Here is a 26,870-nt window from a genome sequence, read left to right as displayed (position 1 = left end):
CGCCGCGCTACCCTGCGCGCAGAGGCCCTTTGATCTTCCTAATCTAAGAAGATCAAAGGGCCTCTGCGCGCAGGGTAGCGCCGCGCGGATCCTCGAATTGCATTCGAGGAATCTGCGTGGAGCCCTTACAATCATGGAATCCTTCCCATGTATCCCGGCGAGTTACTACACCGCAAAATGGCCGACGATGACAACAATGATCCCACGTGTACGTTTTCTAGTTTAGGCTTAAATAACTGGCTCGTTAAACAGTGCAATGCTGTTGGAATAAAAAGCCCGACAGAGATTCAACAGAAGTGTGTTCCGCCGATTTTGTCTGGACGTGATTGCATTGGGTGTGCTAAAACTGGAAGTGGGAAAACGGCTGCTTTTGCTCTGCCCATACTTCAAAGACTCTGCGAAGATCCTTATGGAATATTTGCTGTTATTCTCACGCCTACTAGGTAGAAAGTTAATTTTATTGTCAATTACTGTCCTGATTGCTCATTTTATCATTTCGAAATGGTTGTTTATATTTCTGTGTAGTTCGATCTTGCTACCTCAGGATCGTTCGAATGTCAAGCTTGTTTGTGACAATAAAAATTTCATCGGCCAGTGATCTTTCTCGTTACAAATACTTGTTGATCTTCCGTCAAAAGAGTTCCAAAACATTGTTCAGACCTTGTTGTTTTCACCCAAAAATTCCGTGGAATAGGGGTAATCACTGTCTTTATAGCTAGGGAGTGCAGCCACATCAATTGGGTTTTAAGGGTTAATGAAATCCCTGGGGTAGCCTTCAGTGGATTAACATCCCATCTAGAGGGGGGTAGACATGCTCATAGCCCCTATATCCCACAGAAACTTACATAAGCTGCTACGGTTTGGCTAATTGACTTAAGTACTGACATAAATGTTGTCATTACTCTCCTCAGAGAACTGGCATATCAAATTTGCGATCAATTCAGAGCCCTTGGAAAACCCATTGGCCTCAAGGAGGCTGTCATTATTGGTGGCCTGGACATGATGAAACAATCACTGATACTTGCCGAGAAACCTCATGTTATTATAGCAACTCCAGGGAGACTGGCCGATCACCTTAAGAGCACGGATACCTTTGACCTGAAGAAAATAAAATTCTTAGTTCTCGATGAAGCTGACAGACTTCTGGATCCTTCATTTAGTGATGATCTTCAAGTGATATTTGACAGTGTTCCCACAGAAAGACAGACATTACTTTTCAGTGCCACTCTGACAGACACTCTCCAAGAACTGAGAGAGATATCAAGTAATGATCCATTTTACCATGAAGTGAAGTCTGAGTGAGTAAAAATATATCAACGTTATTTTCTTACCTCCCCTAAAGGCAGTATGAACACTTATGGAGATCTTTATTTTATGACGCTACCACTGTACAATATCTCTCTTAAACCTTTAATTCCCAAGAAATTATTTTTAATACTCCCTTCTAGCTTCTACGCATTTCCTTGTGCATTAGTTATGAGGAATTAGTGTTAGATCAAGAAAACAGCTATCTGATAGCTATAAGTATTCTCATTACCCATTTGGTGGGTAATGTATGGATATGGTAAGGGGAAGTTACAAGTGAATCACTTGTGGGAGTTAAAAGGTTGAGAGTGACTAGCATGTACAGGGCTTGACACTTACTTTTCAACTTACTGGCCAAGTGACTAGTGACAAGGCAGATGTTACGACAATTTCAGTTTGTTTACTAGCCAAACTGGCCAGTGGAAATCGAAAACCACTAACCAAAACTGAATTTCTACTAGTCTGAGGCTAGTGGGCTACCGTAAGTGTTGAGTCCTGATGTAATTTCCCCTCACAAAATCACCCCTGAATCAAGAATGAGAACAAAGAAATGTGATCACCAAACAAAGAAGTTCTTGATTGCTAAACAATTTCTCCTTGTCAGCACCTTAGGAAATGTATAGAGAACAGTATGGAGAATATGTAGACTGATGTGAGGGTGTGAAAGGTTTAGATTATTCCTCAATGCCAAATTTCACACTTTGATTCACATACATTTATGTGTGATTAGTATGCATGCAATAAAAAATTGCACCTTTCTCCTTGTGGCTGAAACTTGATAGAGAAGTACCTGGAAGTCTTGTCACTCCTAATATCTCATCAGTAATTCTCTTACAGTTTGCCATATAATTGTTATAATCTTAATTTGGAGAATTTGGTATTGGATCAAGTGATAATCCCCTAATTGCTATATCTGATTATTTTCACTACTTGACTGCTTGATATTATATTGATATTTTTTAAGGAGAAATTCTGTCTTGGTCAGTCATGACAGTTTAAGGGTTAGAACTCATTCATCACAGTGGCACTGCTGGTCAAAACGTTTGAACATGGGATCTATTTGTTTACTCATTAACAGTGATTTTGATTTTCAGCATAAAAACAGTCACTGAGCTAGACCAGAGATACATCCTTGCTTCAGCCAGTGTGAGAGACTCCTATCTCATTCATATTTTGCGAGAGCGTGAAGAAAACAAATCAGTAATCGTCTTCACGCATACATGTAAAAATTGCCAAACACTAGCAAACATGCTATGGAAGTGTGAGCTGCCATGTGTGGCTCTCCATTCCCTGAAATCTCAAGGGGAAAGACTTGCAGGCCTAGCCACTTTCAAGTCAGGTATAGTCAAGATTCTTGTAGCAACCGATGTAGCAAGTCGTGGGTTAGACATTCCTCAAGTAGAACTTGTGATCAACAGTAATGTGCCGGCGTCTCCAAAGGACTACATACACCGCGTCGGACGGACAGCAAGAGCAGGACGAGGTGGAATGGCGATAACGCTTGTGACGCAGTATGATGTCGATAGGGTGAAACAAATCGAAGCCACCATCAATACTACGCTTGTTGAGTTTGAAACAAATGAAAATGATGTTCTGCCATTGCTGAAGGCAGTGATGGTGGCACGAAGAGAAGCAGAGTTGAGAGTGAGAGGTAGTGCTGTGTTAGAAAAGAGATTGATTAATAAGAGAAAAAAACTGATCCAGGAAGGGAAAGATCCTGATCTGAAGACGTCAAGAAGGAAAAGAAGAAAGTACAAAAAGGAGAAGAACTAACATTAGATTTAAACGTTGTTGCATTGCTGACGGTGAAAGAAGAAGAAAGAGAGGCATTTGAATTGAAGTTAACAACGTTATGATTACTGGACTTGTTCAAATGAAAGTTTAGCTCTAAATGCATGTTTTTTCATTCAATTTGAATAATTGACCCTATCAGAAAACCCGGCATAGCCTGTGTAACCAGGCTCCTGAAGGATGGAAGAGGGAAGGGGATTGGGGACAAATGAAACACTCAGTGTATACTCTGTTGGCAACGTTTACTTGCTGTATTTCCCCGAATAAGCGCCCACCCACCCCCTCTACTTGCCAAAATGTCAAGTAAGTTACCCCCCTTTCCCTCGCTTTTTCAAACGAGAGAGGATACAAAAAAAAACCCTGTTCCTAAAATTAGTGTTACCACAAGAAAAGTTTGCCATTTGGCAATGGAGGAAACAAATCAATTATCGTCTTCACACCTGCATGTAAAAATTGCTTAACATTAGCAAATATGCTGTGGAGGTGTGAGCAGCCATGTGTGGTTCTCCATTCCCTGAAATCTCAAGGAGAAAGGCTTGCAGGTGGAATTAGTAGTTCCTTTTCTCTTCCAGTTGTGTCCATTCCCAACTGCTTGCAGACTTTTCTTAGGTGCGTTTTCTATTCTATTAAGTTTTGTCCTATTGGAACGCGTTTGGAGGTAACATTAAATAAGGAATGATAGTTCAATCGAAATATGAACAACAAGCGTTAAAACCGTGTCAGCGCCGTTCACGTGCCTCACTTCGTAGGTCCCAATCTTGTCTCTTGTCGGCTTATTCCCTGTCGTGTATTTACTTAGCAACTAATTCTTTTCCTATTGTTTAAACAAACGAAAGATATTTGATATTCACTTTATATCTTTGTGGATAATGTTGTAAGTTTTGTTTTTCTAGTTAAGATTCAGCCAAAATTAAGTTAGAGTTCGTTGAGAGTAAATAGATAGATAGTTTAGATAGATAGATAATTTATTAGAATATCGAACATGGCAGTCCGTAGACTGAATTGCGTTACAATTACTAAGAACCAGGAATAAATAAATTCCAAATACAAATTGAAATTATAATAAAACCATAAATGTGAAGAACTCTTTATACATGACTATGTACAAACTAGTCTAAAAAACAAATAAAAACTAAAAAAAAATAAAATACAAAAAAAAATTTTAAAAAAATTAAAAATAAAAAAAAACAGTAACTAAAAATTTTTATGTACACATACTTGGAATAGAAGTGTTCTTAAAACGATTTGTATGTGTACGGGGCATGGCATAAGCCCTGGACTGTCTTAGATTATACCTGTGTTCTCTCTTAGGAGGTAAGACAGGCACGAGTTTGTGATCCGGGCATGACGTGATAGACTCGAAAACCTTGCTTCACAGAGCCACGCGTCTTGCGTGCAAGGTTACTAAGTCGAACCTGGCCAAACATTCGAAATATGACGCATAAGGACAAATGATGCAGAGCGCTCTCTTTTGTACTCGTTCAGTGTCGTCACTAAGATACTGTGGAAGCGCGTGATGGAAAACTGGCACACAGTACTCTAAAACAGATCTTATCACGGTGCAATAAAAATTTATAATGTCGCTCAGTGGAACGTTGGTGCGCTTTAGAAGAACAATAAAATAAAGGCACTTGTTCGCTTTCTTAATGCACTCTGAGATATGTTCATTCCATTTCAAATCTGAGCTAATAGTGACTCCTAGGATTTTTACACTGTTTGATACTGATAGTTCCTTGCCATTAATCACAATTGGTGGAAAATTGTGAGTGTTCCTTTTAAAGTCAATGCACATCTCTTTGCATTTATCCGCGTTCAGTTCCATCCTATTTTCGATCGACCACGCCTCAACAGCGGAAACTGCGCTTTGTACATCACTGGTCAAACCTCGCGGTATCGTTTGGGCGATAGTCGTGTTGTCTACATACTTCTAAGTGAGCGCGTCGACCTCAAGATCGTTGATCATTAATAAGAACAACCAGGGACCAAGCTTGGTCCCCTGTGGTACCCCGGCGGGGACTGAGCCCCACTCTGACCTGCAGTCTGATGACAACCTGACACGTTGTTTCCTGTCTGACAGAAAATCCAGCACCCAGACGAGAACCCACCGTGGCATGTCCAAGGCTTCGATCTTTCTGGCCAGCAAATTGTGATCAATAAGATCAAAAGCCGTACGATAGTCGAAAAATACCACTCTAACAGCTGTGCCTGTGGCGTCAGTGGCTTGTGACCAGTTATGTACCATGGAAATCAGAGCGTACAAGGTGGAGGATCTTGGAATACCGCCATATTGGTTCGGGTCTATAATCTGCAACACCGCTGGACTGGCATATCTGAGTACCACAAAATCTTCGGCAACCTTAGAGATAGCGGGCGTCAAGGAGATGGGACGCAGGTGCTTAGTAGCATCTACCACGGGTTTTTGCTTAGGGAGAGGCACCACGTCCGCAAGCTTCCAAGAGGCGGGAAGCCTTTGTTCTCTAAAGCTCGCGGTCAGTATAGATGTAATAGGCTGTGCGAGAATCACTGCATATTCCCTCAAAAGCCAGTTACCGATGTCGTCAGGTCCAACTGCCTTCCTCGGGCTTAGATTGGTTAGAGCGTGTAGGACATCACATTCCTTAATTAAAGGCATATCGGAGTCCTCCACTACAGTAGGGACAGCGTATAGGGGTTGGTAATGCTTCATGGGTTCTAAGAGCACAGCGTTGATGGCGTTAGCTAGCTCATCTTTAGATAGATAGTAAATCTTAATAAGTGCACCCCTAGACTAGGCACTCTCATTCAGATATGCACTTCTCTGGAAAAGGACTAATTGCCTTTGTGTCCTTTCTATTTGCCCTCTCAGTTTCAAAAGCAACACAGTATCACTCTGACATTCAAATACAAGTATTCTCGTTTGGCGAAGCCAGCAGTTCAAAACCACCGGCACTGTGCTCTGTGGCAAAATGAATGAGTCCTCTTCGGTTGGCCTTGAAAACAGTTGTGATTCTTTATTTCTTCATGTTCGTCTGCGGTATGATTTTTCCGATGTAACTTATGGTTTTCTCATCGCAGCAGCTGTTATCAGCTTCGTCGCTTGTCCTTTTACCTGCTTTTTGAACGCGATGGTTGTTTTGGCCGTGAAAACCAAACGACGTCTCCAAACTTAGTCCAACATTTTGTTGGCATCTTTAGCGCTTACTGATGTACTGACTGGGTTGGTTGTTCAACCTCTGCATGGAACTATGGCAATTTTCATGCTGCAAAGAAAAAGATTCCACGAATTTTTCGGAGTCAATTCGGTTTTTACCATCACCTTTATTGTAGCTTGCCAAACTGTTATGAGTCACTCAGTTTTGATCAGCGGAGAACGATGCCTCACAATTAAATACTCTTTCACACACGACGAAATGCTCACTAAAGCGCGTGTTATAGTTTTAGCGGTCTGCGTCTGGATCCCAGGCTTTCTCGTTTTCTTTTTTTTTTTTTTACTTAGGGCGATGGTGATTCCAGTCGTACTTTTGAAAGCAGCGTTGTTGATCTCAATCATCTGTCTTCAGATCCTCGTTTATAAGGAAGCCAGACGCCATGAAAAGCGGATTCTTTCCCTTCAAGTTTCTCAAGAAGCCATAGCTAGATTCAAGAAAGAAAAGAAAGCCTTTAAGTCAACCACTTTGATAATACTGACGACTTTGCTATTTTTCCTTCTCCCAATAAGTGTTATGTTCGTCGCGTGGTTTCTATACGGAGAAAACTGAGTTTTCAGACAGTGAGAAAACTACACTTCGTCATTTTGTGTTCGGGTTATAGCTAATATGGGTTCTACCTTCAACCCAATTATATATACATTTCGAAATAGACATTTTCTAGCGGCGTTCATTGAACTGTTTCCAAAAAAAGGTTTCCTAGAAGCCGAAGAAATTGCGAGGAATCTGTGTAGCGGATCAAGACGGAGTGTAGTGAGACCTGAAGCTCGACGAGATAGAGAAATGATGGAAAGGAATTGTAATCAGTTGTCAGTCAAGCTGCCAGTAGGAGTCAACTATGGGAATACCATATGTGGCGTCTAAACCAACATTACCACTGCAACTGTCACTACGAGCATGCAACGAAACATTACTGACAATCCATCCATAGAGGCCACAGGTCGTTCAAGCTTGTACAATGAGCCTTCCTAGGCTTGAAACCATGTTTCCGTCGCACAGTGGACCAGCTATGATAATTTGTGGTAAGAAAAAATCAACTCCAATAAGTCTAAAGCAAACTTTCTGGCTCTATTTAGCAGTCTTTCTATAATGAAATACCACCGATATGAACAAGATTATAAACTACAATGAAAAGCCTATGATCCAGTAACTGAAAATTTGACTATAATAACAAAGATGACATTACAAATGAGTATTAGAATCAACAGATACAACATAATTTCATGAAAGTCATTTTGACGCCGTCCACTTGATAAATCCCATGCAGAATGACAAGAAGATTGCGAGAAACCACTAAAATAATTACCCTAAATAAACCATTGATAACATCAAAAGACTACCACGACAGTTTAAAAACCTCAACATATTTGAATTGCTGGGATGTACCTTAATGATAAACCAGAAAGGAAAATTACATCAGTTTGGATGGCATAGGAAGTGGCGGACTACCCAGGACTAATGGGTAGGTACCCATTAGTTTCCCATAGAGTTGCTACTCTAACTATCTAATTGCTAAGATAAAAACATCAATTCTCTGCTCTTTCTGCAATAAATTTCTATAATCCTTGCCGTGAGAATTCGTTAATAGATCACTCGATATCCTTTAAATGACTCTCTGCCTTTTCTTTTCACCTTTCTATAGAAAATGTTTTCTTATTTTTAGAAGAAATGGTCCTCAACAGAATCTGAAGTATAAAAGTTTGACATTAAGCAGAACAGCAATTTTCTTTTATAATTATTACATGATCACTGCGCTTGATCAAATGAGATTTTAGCTTTAAAATCATGTTTTCTAAATGCAATATGAATAATTGAACAATAAGAAAATCATAGCGTGTGCAGTCAGGCTCCTAAAGAAAGATAAAAGAGAGGGGATTGGGGACGAATGAATTACTTAGTTTTCTCTAGTCCCCTTTTTGTACTCTGTTGGCGACGACTGGTCCCTTTCAAACGAGAAAAGGAGTTGGGAAGCAAAACTTTATAATTAATGGATATGGCTTTCAGCTGGGCTAGATATTAAACCATTAGTGAGTAATTGGTGTAACACCCATTTCTAATCAAGCTTGTTTTGTTTGCGGAATACAAGTACCACTTACAGATGCATTAAGAGTTTAAAATCCACTGGAAAACTGACCCATATATTGCTTGGCGTTATAAGAGCAACGATACCAATTTCAGAGCAATCAAAACTGATTCGACGCAAATTGTCAGTCACATAAGACGGCTGTTGCCCCCAACAATTCCCAGAAAATTACTTTCCGCTGAACGTAACTCCTCGACTGTATTTGTTTCGGTATCTACAACAGAAAATGACAATTTCTGCCAGATTTTATGTGTTTCGTATACGAAATTCATTCCGACTAACACAATACATTTTATTTCTTTGGTACCTTTTGGTGTGTACCTGAAAAAGGAGCATTTGCATTAGCGTCCTTTCTATTTGTCCTTTCAGTTTCAAAAGTAACACAGTATCACTGTGATATTTAATTGCAAGTATTCTCGTTTGGCGAAGTCAGTTGTCCAAAACCACCGGCACTGTGCTGTGTGGCGAAAATGAATAAGTCCTTTTCGGTTAGGAATACCTTATATGGTGTTCAAATCAGCATCACCGCAACAACTGTCAGTGCGAGCATGCAAAGAAACATGATTGACAACCGATCTGTTTAGGCCACAGGTAGCCCAAGCTTGTACAATAAGCCTTTCTAGAAATGAAACCATGTTTCTGTAGCACAGTGAACCTACTATAACGATTTCTGATAGGAAAAAACAACTCCAATAAGTTTAAAGTAACACTGTTGTCAATCCTCTTGGCTTAGTCCCTGTCGTATTTTTAGTAAGGAAATAAGTCTTTCCCCTTTGTTAAACAAACGATCGATATTAATATTGACTTTATATCTTCGTCAGTAATAATTTAGGTGTTGTTTTTCTATTTAAGATTCAGCCAAAAATATTACACTTCGTTGAAAGGAAAACGTGATAAACGAACCCCTTGAATAAGCGCCCCCCTTTAGATAAGCATTCCTCCCCTTCCCTCCCCCCCCCCCATAAAGATGAAATTTTAACTGAGCACCTGAGCGCTTATTCAGGGAAATACGGTATTTTCATAAGGGAATCGGCGGTAGAAAGAAAAACATTTAATGGATGTGCCCTCCAGCGGGGTTAGATATTAAATCATCAGTAAGAAAACTGTGTATCACTCATTTCTGTTCAATCTTTTTACTGTTAATGGTTACAAGTACCATTCACGGAAGCATTAAGAGTTTAAAGTCCACTGGAAAGTTGGCCACGTGCACGCATTGCCAAGCCTCCCTAGAGAGACAATACCGATTTCTCAGCTAATTTACTGTCGGCTCGATATTCACTGGTCCCGACAGTATATTATCAATTAAACATTTTGATCGATTATTCTTCTAAAAAACAGCGACACAAATTGTGGGAAACAAAAGACTGCTGTTGCATTTAAAACATTCCCAGCTAATTACTTTCCGCTGAACGTAAGTCCTTGAAAGTATTTGTGTCAGCATCAACAACAGAGTATAACAATTCAGTCTGCCGAGTTCTATGCGCATTCACCGACAGATCACACTTTAATTTTATGGCATCTTTTTGAAGTGTACCTGAAAGAGGAGTATTTGCATTTGCGTCCTTTCTATTTATCCTTTCAGTTTCAAAAGTAACACAGTATCACTGTGATATTTAATTGCAAGTATTCTCGTTTGGCGAGATCAGTAGTCGGAAAAACACTATGAGTCTTCTTCGGTTAGCCCTGAAAACAGTCGTGATCATTTATTTTTTCATGTTCGTCTGCAGTGCTAGTATCATTTTACCGATCTAACTTATGGTTTTCCCATCACAGGAGTGGTGTCAGCTTCGTCGCCTGCCTGTGTACCTGTTTCTTAGACGTAATGGTCATTTTGGCCGTGAAAACGAAACGGCGTCTTCAAACTTACTCCAACATTTTGTTGCGGCATCTTAAGCGCTTACTGATCTAATGGTTGGGTTGGTTGTTCAACCTCTGCATGGAGCTATGACAATTTTTATGTTGCAAGGAAAAAATTTTCCACGACTTTTGCGAAGTAAATATGGCTTTTAGCATCTCCTTTATCGTAATTGTAGTTGATAACTCAAATTTTTACAGAAACAAATTCCAAATGATACACCTAATGAGATTTAGGGCAGAATTACTAAACCATAGCCAATATCAATAAAAGCTTCAGGGACACTTTAATATATTAAACCCTTTAATTCGCAGCAGTGATTAACAAGTAAATTCTCCCAAAATTATCCATACCTTATCCCAAAAACAGGAAATGAGAATACTCAAACCTATCAGATAAAAGTTGTTTTCTTGATCTATCACCAAATTCTCAATTAATGCAGCATTTAGATTTGATTTGCCACAAGTGAAAGTTTGTTATCTGAAACAAAGCCATTCCAGAATTAAAGTTCTCTGCTTAGACAGGCACTAACTCAGGCACCTGGATGGCAGAGGAGAGGGGATTGGGGACAAATGAAATACTCATTTTTCTTTGGTTCCCCCTTTGTACTCTGTTGGCGACGAATGATCCCCCCTCCAATCAACCACTTATTTACTTTCACAAGAGAATAAGCGTTGGGAAGTGAAACATTCAATGGTTGTGGCTTTCAGCTGGATTAGATTTTAAATCAATAGTGAGTAATCAGGGGTGTAGCACTTATTTCTACTCAAGCTTGGTTTATTAGAGGAATTCAAGTACCAATTACAGATGCATTAAGAGTTTAAAACCCGCTGGAAAAATTGACCCATACATCACTTAGCGCTATAGGAGTAACGATACCGATTTCTGGCCAATGAGAGTCGAACCGATAGTAAATTGTCAAATTAAACATTTTTTATTTATTATTCTTTTGAACAGAGACACAAATTGTCGGTCACATAAGACTGCTGTTACATTAAAACAATTACCGGCTAATTACTTTCCGCCCAACTTACCTCCTGGACTGCATTTGTTTCGGTATCTACACTGAGGGAATAACAAATTCCGCCGAGTTCTATGTGTTTCGTGTGCGAAATTTATTCACTAACACAATGAAGTTTGTTTCTTTGGCATCTTTCGGTGTGTACTGAAAAAGGAGTATTTGCCTTTGCGTCCTTTCTATTTATCCTCTCAATTCTAAACGTAGCACAACATCACTGTGATATTTAACTGCAAGTATTCTCGTTTGGCGAAGTCAGTAGTCCAAAAACACATTGTGCTGTGTGGCGAAAATGAATGAGTCCTCTTCGGTTGGCCTTCAAAACAGTTGTTATCATGTATTTCATCATGAACGTCTGCAATATCATTTTTCCTATCTAACTTATGGTTTTCTCATCACATCCGCTGTTGTCAGCTTTGTCGCCTGTCCTTGTACCTGCCTTTTGAACGTGATGGTTATTTTGGCTGTAAAAACCAAACGACGTCTTCAAACTTACTCTAACATTTTGTTGGCATCTTTAGCACTTACTGATCTAATGGCTGGGTTGGTTGTTCAACCTCTGCATGGAGCTATGACAATTTTTATGTTGCAACGAAAAAGATTCCACGAATTTTGTGAAGTAAATTTGGTTTTTACCATCGTCTATATCGTAATTTGGCACGCTGCATTAGGCCACTCAATTTTGATCAGTGGAGAACGATACTTCACAATCAAATACTCTTTCGCACACAACGAAATGCTCACTAAACGGCGTGTTACAGTTTTAGCGGCGAGTGCCTGGATCTTAGGCATTTTTGTTTCCTTTTTTCTCTTCATAGTGATGGTGATTCCAATCGTAATTTTAAACTTCACATTGTTGAGTTCAATTATCTTCCTTCAGGTGCTCGTTTATAAGGAGGCTAGATGCCATGAAAAGCGAATTCTTTCCCTTCATGTTACTCAAGAGGCCAAAGCCAGATTTAAAAAAGAAAAGAAGGCCTTAAAGTCAACCACTTTGATAATAGTGACGACTTTGTTAGTTTCCATTCTCCCGAGTGGTCTTATGTTCGTCACATGGTCTCTATACGGAGAAAAGTTTTTGGACAGTGAAAAAACTACAATTCGTCATTTTGTGTTGGGGTTAATTAAATTGAATTCTACCTTCAACCCGATTATATACACATCTCGAAACAGAAATTTTCTAGTGGCGTTCATTGAATTGCTGTCGAAAAAAGGTTTCCCAGAAGCCGAAGAAATGGCGAGGAATCTGTGTAGCAGATCAAGACGGAGTACGGGGAGACCGGAAGCTGGACAAGATAGAGAAATGATGGAACTGAACTGCAATCAGTTCGAGCTGCCAGGACGAGTCTCTCATGGGAATACCATACGCGGCGTTTAAATCAGCATTACCACAGCAACTGTCACTACATGCAGGTAGCGAAACATTATTGACAACCCATCCTTAAAGGCCACAGGTCGCCCAAGCTTACTCAATGAGCCTTCCTAAGCATGAAACCCTGTTTTTGTCGCACCAACTATTTGTGGTAGGAAAGAAAACTTTCTGACTTTATCTAGAAGCCTTGCGACAATGAAATACAATTAAATGCCACAAATAACAAGATTATAACTTATTTGTGCACGATCCTCGCAATAAAGAGCACTATTTAAGCAATAGTGACAATCAGACCTGAAAAAATTCAGGCCTCAGTATACGGGATTCGAACCACTGACCTCTGCGATACTAGTGCAGCGCTCTACCAATTGAGCTAACAAGCCAACTGGGAGCAGGTTATCAAATTAGTCCGACATAAACCCGTAAGATGATAAATCAAACACAACGAATATATGAAATTCATATATCTGAACTGCAGTTATAGAAACGTATTGTCGCAGTAAAGAGCACTATTTAAGCAATAGGGAATATCAGAACTGAAAAACTGGCTTGTTAGCTCAATTGGTAGAGCGCTGCACTAGTATCGCAGAGGTCAGTGTAATATTATAGGAAGAAGCAGGACGAGACAAATACAAACGTCAACAGAACGACAGGTCTTTTTTAATCGAGATGGCGGATCTCTCTCCATGTGCTAGTCACGTGACATACGTACACATGATACACAGGGATGCCATACTACAGTCAGTGGTTCGAATCCAGTACAGGCCTGAATTTTTTCAGGTCTGATTTTCACTATTGCTTAAATAGTGCTCTTTACTGCGAGGATCGAGCACAAATACGTTTCTATAACCGCAGTTCAGATATATGAATTTCATATATTCGTTGTGTAAGATTTTAACTACACACAACAGTCTACAATCCAGTGCAGAAAGTAGAAATTTGACTACATGAGAGTTGACATTAAAAATGTTGGAATCATCACATACAACATAATCTCCTCAAAGTTCTGTTGGTAAACCAGAATTTCATAGACTTCTGTACTTGAAGTGCAAATTAAAGCATCAAATTAACAAAGATTAATGTGCATTGTTATATTTTAAACTGCGGATATTGCATCTCTAGTGTTCTGATTGTTCACTCAGCTCCGGTAATCAGCTCATATACCGAATCACTCTATGCGGAAATGATTTACCCAAATGTTACTAAGATGGATTTACTTTCGGCTTGAAACGTAACAGTCACCTCTCCAGTAAATTATGGGTAATTTAATTCACTAAAACAGTTATTCCTTTCGCGCTTCTTGGATACGAGATTGGTTGTAGCCAACACGACGCTAAGCACCTCGTTGGATATTTATCATCTCATATTCGACGCACGCTCATGGAATAATTGTTAATTTGGCCCTGCCGGCGATTCCGAACTTCACTTGCCAAACTTGTTGATAACTCAAATTTATACAGAAACAAATTCCAAATGGAACACCTTTTGAATGAGATGCAAGACAGAATTACAAAACCATAACCAATATCAATAAAAGCTTCAAGGAAACTACTTAACCCTTGAACTCCCAGCAGTAATTAACAAGTAAATTCTCCCTAAAACATCCATACCTCATCCCAAAAACAGGAAATGATAATACTCAAAACTATCAGCTAAAAGTTGTTATCTTGATCTAGCACCAAATTCTCGTAACTTAGGGGCCAACCATTTAATTTTTGACAGGGGAGGCGGGGGTGGGTGATTTCTGGTCATCAAGAAATTTTTTTTCTAGTAATCTGGTGGGCAGGATATTTTTTCCGTTCTAAATGCTCTCTTTTTTCTGTTACATTTGGGCTGTATACAATTTTTTCTTCCAACAAGCGCTTGCAGGAAATTTTTTTTCAAGATTACCCACCACGGGCCCCTCAAGAGTTAAATGGTCGCCCCCTTACTTACAAGGAAATGTGTAGCAGCTGGGGGTGGGGTGGGGGAGTTGGTGATAAGCTCCTGACACTAAAAGGGTTGAAAACAATTAATGCACCATAATCTTTAATCAAGTGAAAGTTTGTCATCTGAATCAAAGCCGTTCCAGAATGAAAGTTCTCTACTTAGACAGGCCGTAAGTCAGGACAGTTGGGCTGTTTACCAAACTTTTTATGTACTCTTGCTCAACGTAGTCAATTTGGTGGCTCGCAAAAAGTCCAATCCAGGCCTTACTCAACTATTTTCAAAAGATTTTGACTTTAGCTTGTTCCAAACACCTCATTTAACCAACTTAGATACATGCAAGTCATGTTTAGAGCACCAACGGACTCAAGTGAAACTGCATTTGGATGATAGAGGAAAGGGGATTGGGGACAAATGAAATACTTAGTTTTCTTTGGTTCCCACTTTGTACTCTGTTGGCGACGACTGACCCCCCCCCCCCTCCCCCCTTCCCTTTCTCCGATCAATCACTTATTTGCTTTGACAAGAGAATAAGCGTTGGGAAGCGAAACATTCAATGAATGTGGCTTTCAGCTGGGCTACTAATTAGTGTAGCACTTATTTCTGCTCAAGGTTGGTTTGTTAGAGGAATACAAGTACCACTTACAGATGCATTAAAATTTTAAAACCCACTGGAAAATTGACCCATATATTGCTTGGGGCTATAAGAATAACGATACCTATTTCTGGTCAATGAAAGTCGAGCCGACAGTAAATTATCAAATTAAACATTTTGATTTATTATCCTTTTGAACTGCGACACAAATTGTCGGTCACATAAGACTGCTGTTGCGCTAAAACAATCTCCAGCTAATTACTTTCCGCCCAACTTACCTCCTCGACTGTATTTTTTTCGGTATCTACAACAGACAGTAAAAAATTCTTCAGAGTTCTATGATGTGTTTCGTGTGCGAAATTTATTTACAAACACAATGAAGCTTGTTTCTTTGGCATCTTTCGGTGTGTACCTGAAAAAGGAGTATTTGCATTTGCGTCCTTTCTATTTCAAAACTAACACAGCATCACTGTTATATTTAACTGGAAGTATTCTCGTTTAGCGAAGTCAGTAGGCCAAAAGCACACTGTGCGCTGTGTGGCGAAAATGAATGAGTCCTCTTCGGTTGGCCTTCAAAACAGTTGTCATCATGTATTTCGTCATGAACGTCTGCAGTATCATTTTTCCGATGTAACTTATGGTTTTCTCATCGCATCAGCTGTTGTCAGCTTCGTCGCCTGTCCGTTTACCTGCTTTTTGAACGTGATGGTTATTTTGGCCGTGAAAACGAAACGACGTCTTCAAACTCACTCCAACATTTTGTTGGCATCTTTAGCGCTTACCGATCTAATGGCTGGGTTGGTTGTTCAACCTCTGCATGGAGCTATGACAATTTTTCTGTTGCAGAGAAAAAGATTCCACGAACTTTGCGGAGTAAATTTGGCTTTTACCATCACCTTTATCGTAGTTTCGCAAGCTGCATTTAGCCACTTAGTTTTGATCAGCGGAGAACGATACCTCACAATCAAATACTCTTTCGCACACAATAGGGAGTTTAAGCAAATCACTACGGCTGGCGCTGCTACGGCTATCGTGGTTGACGAGGCTTGGGGAGAGTACGTCGCCGTAGCCCGCCAAAACTCAACTTTAAGCAACGCGAACTGCAAACCTAGTACGGCTGAGAACTTTAAAACCAATAAATTAAGCGTCTTCGCGGTAGTTTTTGCACGTCTAAAAACTCAAAATGACTTCGTTTAGAGGGACGAGGGATTCTAACGTTTGGAAAAAAAAAAATTGTAAGCGATCCTGTGCACAGTGAATGAGTGAATTAAAATATTTTAGCTTACGTGTTGTAAAATTGCCAATTTGGAGCTTATAAACACCAAAGCAAAGTTTCTACACGGTCCCTCATAACCCTCTTCATTCCTCAGCTTCAGCTATTTGAATTTCAAGTAGTCTTTCAGGTTTGAAAAGGAAAAGTTAGACTTTCTACCTACGCATTTCTCCTTGCGTTCGCTGCGTTCTCCACTGCTTCGATCCTTCGACAAACCCGGCGGCAAAAATAAAGGCAGATTCACTCGGTAAGGGACAGCAAGCTTGATAAATATTCCCGATAAGCTATTTTTAAAGATGTTAAGTGTATTTCAATAGTTAAAATTGCTCAGGAGAATGTATAAAGCGATGAAAGAAGCGAGATAAGTTCACGTACCACAGACTACGCCGAAACCTTCTCACTCGCGTAGAAGGATTTCCCGTTACGGCTGGATGGGAACCAATGACATGCGCAATGACTCGTTTCTGGACAATTTTACTTCCGGTAGCCGTAGCAGCGCCAGCCGTAGTGATTTGCTTAAACTCCCTAATGAAATGCTCACTACGGCACGTGTTATAATTTTTTAGTGCCAGCGCCTGGATCCCAGGCTTTCTTGTATTCCTTTTTTTGTTTAAGGCGATGATGATCATTCCAGTCGTAGTTTTAAAAGTAACATTGTTGAGTTCAATCATCTACCTTCAGATCCTCGTTTATAAGGAAGCCAGACGCCACGAGAAGCGAATTCTTTCCCTTCAAGTTTCTCAAGAAGCCATGATAGCTAGATTCAAAAAAGAAAGGAAAGCCTTAAAGTCAACCACTTTGATAATAGTGACGACTTTGCTATTTTTCATTCTCCCATTTGGTCTTATATCCGTCACGTCGTTTCTATACTGGGAAAAGTTTTCGGACAGTGAGAAAACCACATTTCCTCATTTTGTGTTGGGGTTAGCTAATATGGGTTCTGCCATCAACCCAATTATATACACATGTCGTAACAGACATTTTCTAGTGGCGTTCATTTAATTGCTGTCGAAAAAAGGTTTCCTAGAAGCCGAAGAAATAGCGAGGAATCTGTGTAGCGGATCAAGACGAAGTGTAGTGAGGCCTGAAACCCGACAAGAAGGAAAGTAATGGAACAAACCTTCAGTCAGTTCAAGCTGCCAGCACGAGTCTGCTACATGAATACCACATGTAGCGCTGAAATCAGCATCACCACCCACATGGAACGAAACATTGGCAACCCATCGTTTGAAGCTACAGGTAGCCCAAGCTTACAAAATGAGCCTTTCTAGATATGAAACTTTGTTATGTCGCAAAGTAGGCGAAGTAATACGATTTGTGGCAGGCAAACATCAATTGCAATCAGTTAAAAGCAAAACGGACGATTTTATTTCGTAGTCTCTTTGTAATAAAGTACTGTATAATTAACAAGTAAGCAAGATTATAAACTACTCATCCACACTACAATCCAGTTATTCACAATCTGACCACTTATGGGAAAGGTAAAATTAAAAATAACTGCTGAAATTAACAGATACATGGCTTGAGTATCAAGTTTTCCGAGGGGGTGGGGGTAGGGGTAGGGGTAGGGGTGGTGGGGGGGGGAAGAAGGAGAGCGTGAAACAAAGCCTTGCTTGGCCCTACTCCACCTGCCGCTGGAAGGCACAATACTAAGATTAACAGCTAGAATACTCTTTCCTCCAAGTTCTGTACGTACATCACAATTCCATTAAACTTGTTGTGCTCAAATTGCAAATTAAAGAATCATATTAACAAAAATTAACACGCATTAAGCCCAATGGGCGTTTCAGAGCTTCACATGCCAAACTAGGGACTTTAAGCAAACCCCGACGGCAACGAGAACATGGAAAAACAATAGATCTAATTGGCAGAACAATAGCCCAGCACGTGGGTATTAAAACTTTGTACATTTCGTAGCCGCTCTTTGCAAAACAACAACGTGAAATCACCAAAATTTGCGTCGTCTGCGAAGCGAAACCGCGGCGGCAAATTATTTTAATTTACATTTGGAACTCCACGCTACTTTTTTGCGTTATGTTAAGTTTGAGTTCTGGCGCCCTATGAGACGGTAAACACATGTAGCCATTTTCGAAATTCTAACTAAAAGTAGAAACTCATTTTTTTTAATCGACGTCTTCCGTGGCGTTGCCGTCCTGACTGCTTAAAGTCCCTACTAACTCAAATTTGTACGGAACCAAATTTAAAACAGGTTACTCCTTTTGATTGAGAAACAGGAAAGAATTACCGCACCATAACCCCATAGCGAGGAGTCAGAACTGCTGGGATGTTCCAACTTGTCAATTCAATTACCAAACTTTTCATGTACTCTGCACAAGGTAGTCAGTTTGGTGGCTCACAACAATTCTGAACCTGGCCTTACTGAACCATTTTCAGAAGATTTTTACTTTGGCTTGTTCCAAGCACCTCTGTCACCAAACCAATGGATTCATAAGAAACTAGTTGTCATCTGGATTTGCAGCCGGCCCTTCTGGTAACGAAATAAATCACTGTTTGTTGCTGAGTTTAAGTGTGGGACAGGAATCAACATGAAAATCAAGCTAAAATTAATTTTTCCACTGTTTAAATTTGAGGTGCCATTCCTTTCAGTCTAATAGTTATTATGTAAAATATACAGCATGTTTGGATGAGTTGCTGTTTGATGTAGGCCTATTTGATAAATCACAGAATGACTGCCATCAGTGGTCACATGATGGAGCTAATGGTGGAATCTGATGCGGCACTCTGCTCCGAGGTGTCCGTCAAGTCGCTGCTGCAGTTAATAGGTTCTTTATGATTGGCTGGACACTCGAAATGGACACAGTGAAACACCTTAGGAAGTTTTAAAAGATTTCACAGTTTAAATGTTGTGACGTTTCAACACTGAAAGACATTAATTTCATCTGTTAGTAATAAAAGCTTTTTGTCTATTTTTTTTTCTCCTCTATACCGGTGTCACTCTCTCTAGTGGACTCCTACATTAGGGTTGAACAGGGATGTGCCCCTAGGCAGGGTGCGGCTTTTAGGATTGGATTGGATTTTAGTCTCAACTACCATTTTGGATTGAATGAAATCATTCTGTTGCCATTAAGACCATCAAACAAGAACTCCTTTGTTAGTACTAGCTAGTCCAAAAGGGATCTTACAGATAGTGGCAACAACTCCACAGTAAAACAAGATACAACATGGCAGCATGCACAAAATTCTCAATTCAAAATAGCTGATATCTGTCTTGGCCCCATCAGGGAAAGTTTCTCGAATAAGACCTCCTTGTGGACCTAAATGGGGTGTGGGGGGGGGGGGGGTGAGTATTTGTGGTGCACAGAGGTGCAATGGTGCACACTGTACATGTCCGGTACTAAATATACCGTTTTTAAGTTAATTTTGAGAAAAATTGTCTCTGAATCTGCTGAACATGGCTAGAAAAGACTAATAGTAACAGGTGATGCTTTCCAGTCAGTGACTCAGGGTATATTTGAAGATACATGTGTATGCTCCTTTCAATAGCTTTCCTCTCTGAGCAATCAATTTATGGGCTTTGTTACCTCATTTGCAGTGTTGTCAACACCGACAATACGCACAAAGACCACCGGTCTGGGCTCAAAGGAGAGATTTTGCCATGACCTGCATAAGGTAAAAAAAAAAAAAAAAAATTAACTTTAGTAGCTCACACAATTACTGGTAACCCAGTAGTTTACATTGTGGGCTGTAAACAAATAATTCAAATTGAACATAATATTGTTAAGAATCCCAACTGGCCGGAGGCAAACCAGTTGGCTATTTACAAGCATGGCTGAGGATTTGAACTCGGAGCTACTGCGAAACAAATCCAGGGAGTGGTCAGGGCGGGACTTGAACCCAGGAACGACGGATTGCGAGTCCGACACGCTGACCACTCGACCACGCTGCCTCCCTGATAAAAGAGGAGGAGGAGAAATTATGCAGAGTAAAAGTTATGGAATCCTTGAGCATGTCAATAAATTTCAAAACAATTTGTTGCAGACTAACTATTTGGAGTGAAAACAGCAACCCCGTTATTAAAACCCCACATCCAATTGAAATTCAAAGACACTGAACACTCTCAAATCAGCATTGCAATCTGTACTACGCACTGAGTTTCCTTGTGATTTGCAATGAAAGAGCCAAGGCTGACAATTATCTCTTCTCAACTGAGTTATGCAACAAACTGTTCAATTGCTAGTGAATGCTCAAAATTTCCTCAGTGAAAATTTACTGCTTGTAGAGTAAATCTTTCTAGATGGGAGTATTAATGGGGCAAGTGGCTTGGATGGGTTAAAACATGTTCACAGACTTATGCTAATACTACAAAGACCTGAAACAATGGTGACAATGGTTGTGATGATGGTAAGAATGAGTGAGATGAAACAATTCTGATGACCACACCTGCTGCTAATTATCACTAGCACTAAATTTTTTTTTTTAACCCTTTCAATTCAAGATCTCATTTATCTCTCCTTGCCATCTATCATACAATCATTACAATGTCGGTTTGGAGAATTTGGTATTGAGCTAATACGATTGAGCTAACCGCCTCCCGGTTAGCTCAATTGGTTAGAGCGCCGGATTGTGTTGTGCTGGAGGTCAAGGGTTTGAGCCCCAGCCAGACCAATACTCATGGTCTTAAAATAAGTGAGGAGAATTTGCTACCTTCCTATAATCAAGAAATGGATAGATATTCTAGTTTTCTCGGATAAGGACGAATAAACCGTAGGCCCCGTCTCCTGCAGGGTTAGGGGTAGGAGATGTTAATTTCCCATGTACGAGATTACTGTGTGGTGGATGTCTTCCCCTGGGTGGGATGGGTGGGTGTTGGCTCTGAAAAGCCCCTATGGGGAGTGGTCAATTAACCTATGTACGTATGTACGTAATCAACCAATAATCCTCCAATTGATATTTTTCTTTATTCTCATCACTTGTCTGCTGGATATTGTATGAATATTGTAAGGAGAAATTCTGTCTTGGTCATTCACAATTTTGCTAATTTTCCCCTCACCTGCAGACTTCTTTTGTCTTGTCCACCACTTGAACCCAATTCTGTTGATCACATGACACCTCTATGTAGTAGCTGTACTTTCGTTCATCGAGATCCCATAGAAGAAGTCTACAAGTGTAGCATATCATTCTTTTCAGATTGTAATATTGCTGTGATGGGAATAGATATTTTTTTTGCAGAACCCATCAACAATAATCTCAAGTTTTGAAACTTTTCTTAAGTTTTCTAGTCTTTGTTTTTACATCAGGAAAACAAAGTATGGTTTTATTTCTTTCCTCTATAATTTAACATGCTGCATTTGTTGATAATGTACATTGAGTAAGTTTTGTCAACATTAAATGCTATTGTTGTAGTTGTTTTCATTGCATTGGGTCTTCTAACCTACTACCAAACATGTCTACGCATCTGAGTTCTAACAGTTTGGCACTTGAAGGAAACTGAGTTAAAATTTCTCTCTGTTCTCATTCCCAGTCTTCTTGATGATATACTGGGTTACGGTTAGGGTATGGATCTGGGTTAGGGTTACTGCATACCTCATTGTGCCAACAATGTAGGGCTGAGGTAACTGAACCACAATGGCGCCACTTCCCAGTTGATGGCAAGTGTAACCAATGTTCCAGTCGTAATTTCCAACTTCTCCATTTAAAAGGGCATTGCGACTTCGGCTGACACCTTCTATCACACTTGCTCCCAGTGAGGGTAAGGCGACATTCTCAGATGGGACTACATACAGGGTAAAAAAAAAAAACATGACTCACTCAACAAAGCATATTTTCAAGTTGACTTTGACCCATTACAACCTGACATTACAATGTATAATCTCCATTCCATTTTCTATACATTTTTTAAGGTGCTACCAAGGAGAATTTATTTAACAATCAAGAATTTCCTTCATTTGTGACCTTGATGTGTGGTTGAAAAAGAGGCTAGATGCTAGTCACTTTTTGAGGTCAGAAGTTTAACAAAGAATTCCTTAGAGCCCCGAGGTGAAAAACCAAAACCAAAGTATGGGTAATCGTGACAACAACATAGCGGTAGCTCAGAAGAAAACATCACAAAGGGCCAATGATAATTCTAAGCAAAAACAAACACGCCACCTGATGTGTGAGAAAATGCTGTGACTTGATTGGTTTTAGATTTGAATCTGGACGGTGAAACTTGGAAAAAACTTATTAAGCTAAACAGACATGATTCTAATTTCCTAAAAGTTCCCATGGTAAGTTTGTCACTTTGCCTTGACTTGACCCATCCAAAAATACCAAACTCAGGCTAACAAAACTCACCAATAACACCATCCTCTCCAAGTTCATATGTAGTATTAGAGTATGAACACTCAAAATGTACCAAATGGAAAACCTTGTTGACAGTGTTGTGAACTCCATAGACACGGATATACCTATAACAACAAAATTGAGGAAATTGCATTGGGAACAAAGAATAGGTAGGTCAGGTCCGTACTCCAACCAAGTGGTCCATTCAGTGGAAGATTATCCCAGTTTCCATAGCACGAAGCCACAAGGAGTTTAACCACTTCACCCTGGATAGGACGCCAGTCCATTGCAAGGTTACCCCCCCCCCTGGAATTTATCAGGCTTCCCTAACAATTTGCTGGTTCCCATTTATAATCCAGGGGGGAGAGAGGCACTGTAAGCATAGCTCAGGTGTTTAGCCCAAGGACACAACACTAAGACTCAGCCAGGTCTGGGACCCAGACCTCTCCACTGCATCTCTAACAGGAACTGCAAAAGCATCCCTATTAATACATTAATTTGAAGCAGTATTTTGTTCACTTGTTTACACTTTATCACTCTTATATAAAAAAATAAATACTCTGTAGAAACCATGGCATTTTGCCCAAGACTTAAGTCCTTTCTCAGAAATTCTATAGGAGAATTCATTACCTGAGGGGGTTCCACGTTAAATTGTACATGAAAACTGATATTGCATAAATCCCAAAGGAATGTCGAGTGCAATATTGGTTTGCAGGTGCAATTTAATGCAGAATTCACGAGTCCGGTAATGGATTTTCCTTGAATCACATAATTGAATGAAAAAGAAGAAGAAAAAAAGAAAACTAATAAAAATATTGTTTGTTCTTATCATGAGTGCAAAACAAGAGATGCCAAACAATTTCAATTAGCCTCCTTTTTAACTACCAATTCCATGCTAGATACCTTGCTTCATTTACCAATCAGAAGGCTAGATTTTATTTAATTATGCAATTCTAACATAAAGCCACTGACAGTGCATATAAAGAAAAAGTACAGATTTCTCTAGCTTCTCCCGTTAAAACTTAATACAAATTCTCACGTTGAATTGACTCTTGCAAACTCCTATCAATATTGATTAAGAAGCTAAGATATACATCTTTTAACTGCAGATTCTTGCACATTTACTTGAAAAAAAATTTTCTTCATCATCACAATCAAATAGTTTTGGTCTTGTTTACACTCAACCTTTGATCACTTACCTGACAACTCTTGGTTTAAAGTACAACCTTTGCCAGGACCTGCAGAAGTACTTGGAATAATCAACCACTCTAATCCAGTCTTCATTGTCCACAGACACCTCAATGTAATATGAATAAGACCTTGGGTCTTTGTTCCATAACAACAACTTGATATTGTTTATTATACTAGGTCTGCCCAAAGCAATACAGATCCCCTTGTCTCCTTCTAGAATGAGGTGTCTAGTAAATCCCCGGTCCAGATCAAAATTTGTAGTGTCACCATCTAACAAGGACTCTCGCATTTCGCCTTCGATCACCTCAGCACCATGTCGGGAAGTCGCAATGTTCTCATCTGGAACTAGAGAAGAATTGAACTTGAAGAAGAAGAAATGTGAAAAATCAAGGGGAAAATTTAGTTCAAGCTCAAAAAAAAAATTTGAATTTAGCAGGGGTTTCATTAAGAGCCAGGTACCAGGCAAATTGACTGGTTTTGAGGACGGTTTTACCCACCTGGTTTGACCATCTTAAGGCGAGTTTATCTTATAAAGAAGTACAGTTCAAAAAGTTTTGCCCACTTGTGAAAACCAGTAGCCCTCCTGCTGAAAACGTCAACGAAACCCCTAATTTAGTATCTAATTTTCCTTATGTTATCACAGCTTTAAACAAACATACACTATAGATTGCCCACCAAACAACCACCTGATTGTTAAACAAATTCTCCTTGTCATTCCAATAGGAAATGCATAGAGAACAGTATGGAGAATAAGGATGCTGATGTTAGGGTGTTAAACATCCAACTAATTTACCTTCCTGACCTTAAGTTCATTTTAACCACGTTCATTTTAACCGCATCATTTTAGTACCATCGTTGATTACCAAACTGTTTCAAATGTTGTGCATTTACTCACCCAAATGCCCCCGGAAGTTCATTTCATTAACTCTGCTTTCTGTCTTAATTTGAATTGCATCTAGAATAGCATCAGCAGAGAAGAGCTCTGAAGGCCGCACAATGTTAAACAAATCATGTAAGCTTATAAGGGGAAGTCGAACTTTATCCAAAATGACCTTGTAGTCTCCTTCACTCATCTCTTCTGCAGATTCGACCCACTCCTGCACCGCCCTAAAGATTTGATTTTCAGGCGCACAAAACGAGTCTCTTTTAACGATTTCTATCAAAGCCGATTTCGTCAGGCACGAAAAGCCATCTGTTGATAAAACCTCCACGGCATTCCTATCCAGAAAACCTAAACAAGTTGAGCACAAATCATTCATTTGGTAGAGTACAGCGGCATCAAAAACCACACATACGTTTCTGATGCTTAGAACTGATTTTAAATATCCTTGAAGTGCACTTTCCAAAGCAAGAAAACCATATTTATGTGCAAGGCTTAACAGCTCCAAGATCGTTTCCTCCTTGTAATCGCTGAGAAATATTTTTCCGCTGTAAACATATTTTAGTAAAGCATCGAATGCGGAAGCCGTTGTGTCTTTAACTTCGATCTCTGTTTCTGGGTTGGTTTCTCTCATCCCACCATACAATAGCGCCCTGAAGTACTCACTCCGGGCAGCTAAAACGACCCTGTGAGCGAAAATCTTGGAGCCGTCGACGTTAAAAGTAACGTCTGTAAATTCTTGTGAGCGATAAAGGGCGCTCGATTGCGAAGACAGCAACTCAGCATGGTCGATTTCTCCAGCCGCTATCTGCGCACTTCCCAGACGAAGATCTGGACTGTCCCCCATAAGAAAGTACTCTCTACAGAGCTATCCTCGCGTCTTTGCTCAGGTCTGTTAAACGAGGAGTGCCAAGTTTTTTGGATGTTTACACTAAGTGCTTCCCCAACGTAGAACTTTGCCCAACATTCCACGTCAACTTTGTAACCGCTTACGTTGAATACCAGGCCCCAGCCGGTAGGGACTCGGAACCAATCCTCTCGATGCCGCAGTATGAGAGACTCTTGTGTTCATTGAGGTTTCGCTATAGATTTTACGCATGTCAGAAAAGAAAGACAACTTTAGAGAGAGTTTACATGGATTTGTGACTTGTAACGGCTGCCCCCTCACCAGTCTCTTTCGTGGCAGTTAGACAAGTTACAATTTGGACGAAATTTGAGCCATCTCGCGCGGGCAGGTGAGCTGAAGTGTTTAGATGAGAAAAAGTTGTCTAACCCGACAAGGTTCCCCTAACTGCCGAGGCGAGACAACTTGCCTCACGAGTTGTCTCGCCTCCCGACTGTCCCGAGACGATTCTGCCATTTTTCGGAGCGGTTGGTTGAATTCAGTTTCAAAAAGGGAAACGTTAGCTCGGCCAGGGTCACTCAGAGGAGAGTTGTTTCGGGTACCTGACACCATGAAAATGGGCCTTAGACGAACGCAATGTAGAAGAAGACATTTAAATTGTTTCCTTAGGACCGCCATTTTTGTCCCACATGTAACCTTTCTGGCTGTCTCGAGGGAGACTGGTGAGGGGAAAGCTGTTACAAATCACGACTCCATGGAAACACTCCCTAAAGTTGTCTCCTGGGGAACGGTTCTCTCGGATCCATGAACGTGACAAAATGAATGAAATATTTCTTTCTACTATCTTCATTTCAAGGAAGAACCACAACACGAATTTAAGATGAGAACATTAACGAAGGAGTCTAATTCCAAGGAAATATGTGATAGTAATTTATTTTTTATGAGTTCGTCTCTGGAGTAAATATTTTTAAAAAGAAGGCAACTTGATAAGTTCTATTTACGGGGGGGAAATATTAGATAAGAACTTTCCAATATTGTAAAAATGATCTGCCGCTATCAAATTTATGTAACAAACCGGAAACAACAATTAATTTTTCGTAGCAGGGAAATGCAAGGCGAAAAAGCTGTCATTTTGTTTGCGCTCAGACCACTGATAACTGACTAGGCAAGGTTTAATAAACTCTAATCCGTGTATATTAAAAAGGAAATTAGAGAAAAATTAAAATCGCCCATAGTAGTAAGCGATAACGACTTTTGGCCGAGAAGGACT

General features: G+C 40.0%; 3 protein-coding genes and 2 pseudogenes across 3 annotated transcripts; 4 read left to right on the top strand and 1 right to left on the bottom strand.

Moving 5' to 3' along the window:
• The first annotated feature begins 61 nt into the window (after positions 1–61).
• Positions 62–3,198, top strand: LOC111320651 (putative ATP-dependent RNA helicase DDX49). The gene is made up of 3 exons (XM_022923308.2): positions 62–443; positions 912–1,298; positions 2,400–3,198. The coding sequence occupies exons 1-3, from the start codon at positions 148–150 to the stop codon at positions 3,076–3,078; spliced, it is 1,362 nt and encodes a 453-aa protein (XP_022779043.1). The 5' UTR covers positions 62–147; the 3' UTR covers positions 3,079–3,198.
• A 1,122-nt stretch (positions 3,199–4,320) lies between these two features.
• On the top strand, positions 4,321–9,482 carry LOC148728055 (uncharacterized; annotated as a pseudogene).
• Positions 9,483–10,149: 667 nt separating this feature from the next.
• On the top strand, positions 10,150–12,615 carry LOC148728054 (histamine H2 receptor-like). The gene has a single exon (XM_088724912.1). It carries the CDS (start codon positions 11,530–11,532, stop codon positions 12,613–12,615), a length of 1,086 nt encoding a protein of 361 aa, XP_088581038.1. The 5' UTR covers positions 10,150–11,529.
• Positions 12,616–15,676: 3,061 nt separating this feature from the next.
• Positions 15,677–17,641, top strand: LOC148728053 (beta-1 adrenergic receptor-like; annotated as a pseudogene).
• A 1,026-nt stretch (positions 17,642–18,667) lies between these two features.
• LOC111319537 (BTB/POZ domain-containing protein 9) lies at positions 18,668–25,739 on the bottom strand. Its single transcript, XM_022922288.2, has 7 exons — positions 24,772–25,739; positions 23,885–24,221; positions 22,698–22,810; positions 21,948–22,137; positions 21,415–21,522; positions 19,946–20,024; positions 18,668–19,232 (listed from the first exon to the last, which is right to left on the bottom strand). The coding sequence occupies exons 1-7, from the start codon at positions 25,601–25,603 to the stop codon at positions 19,107–19,109; spliced, it is 1,785 nt and encodes a 594-aa protein (XP_022778023.1). The 5' UTR covers positions 25,604–25,739; the 3' UTR covers positions 18,668–19,106.
• Between the last annotated feature and the right edge of the window lie 1,131 nt (positions 25,740–26,870).

Source organism: Stylophora pistillata, chromosome 6 (assembly GCF_964205215.1).
Source record: "Stylophora pistillata chromosome 6, jaStyPist1.2, whole genome shotgun sequence".
In the NCBI taxonomy this organism is placed as follows: Eukaryota; Metazoa; Cnidaria; class Anthozoa; order Scleractinia; family Pocilloporidae; genus Stylophora; species Stylophora pistillata.
Note: the sequence above shows the minus strand (reverse complement) of the source record. Positions and strands in the feature narration are given on the sequence as shown.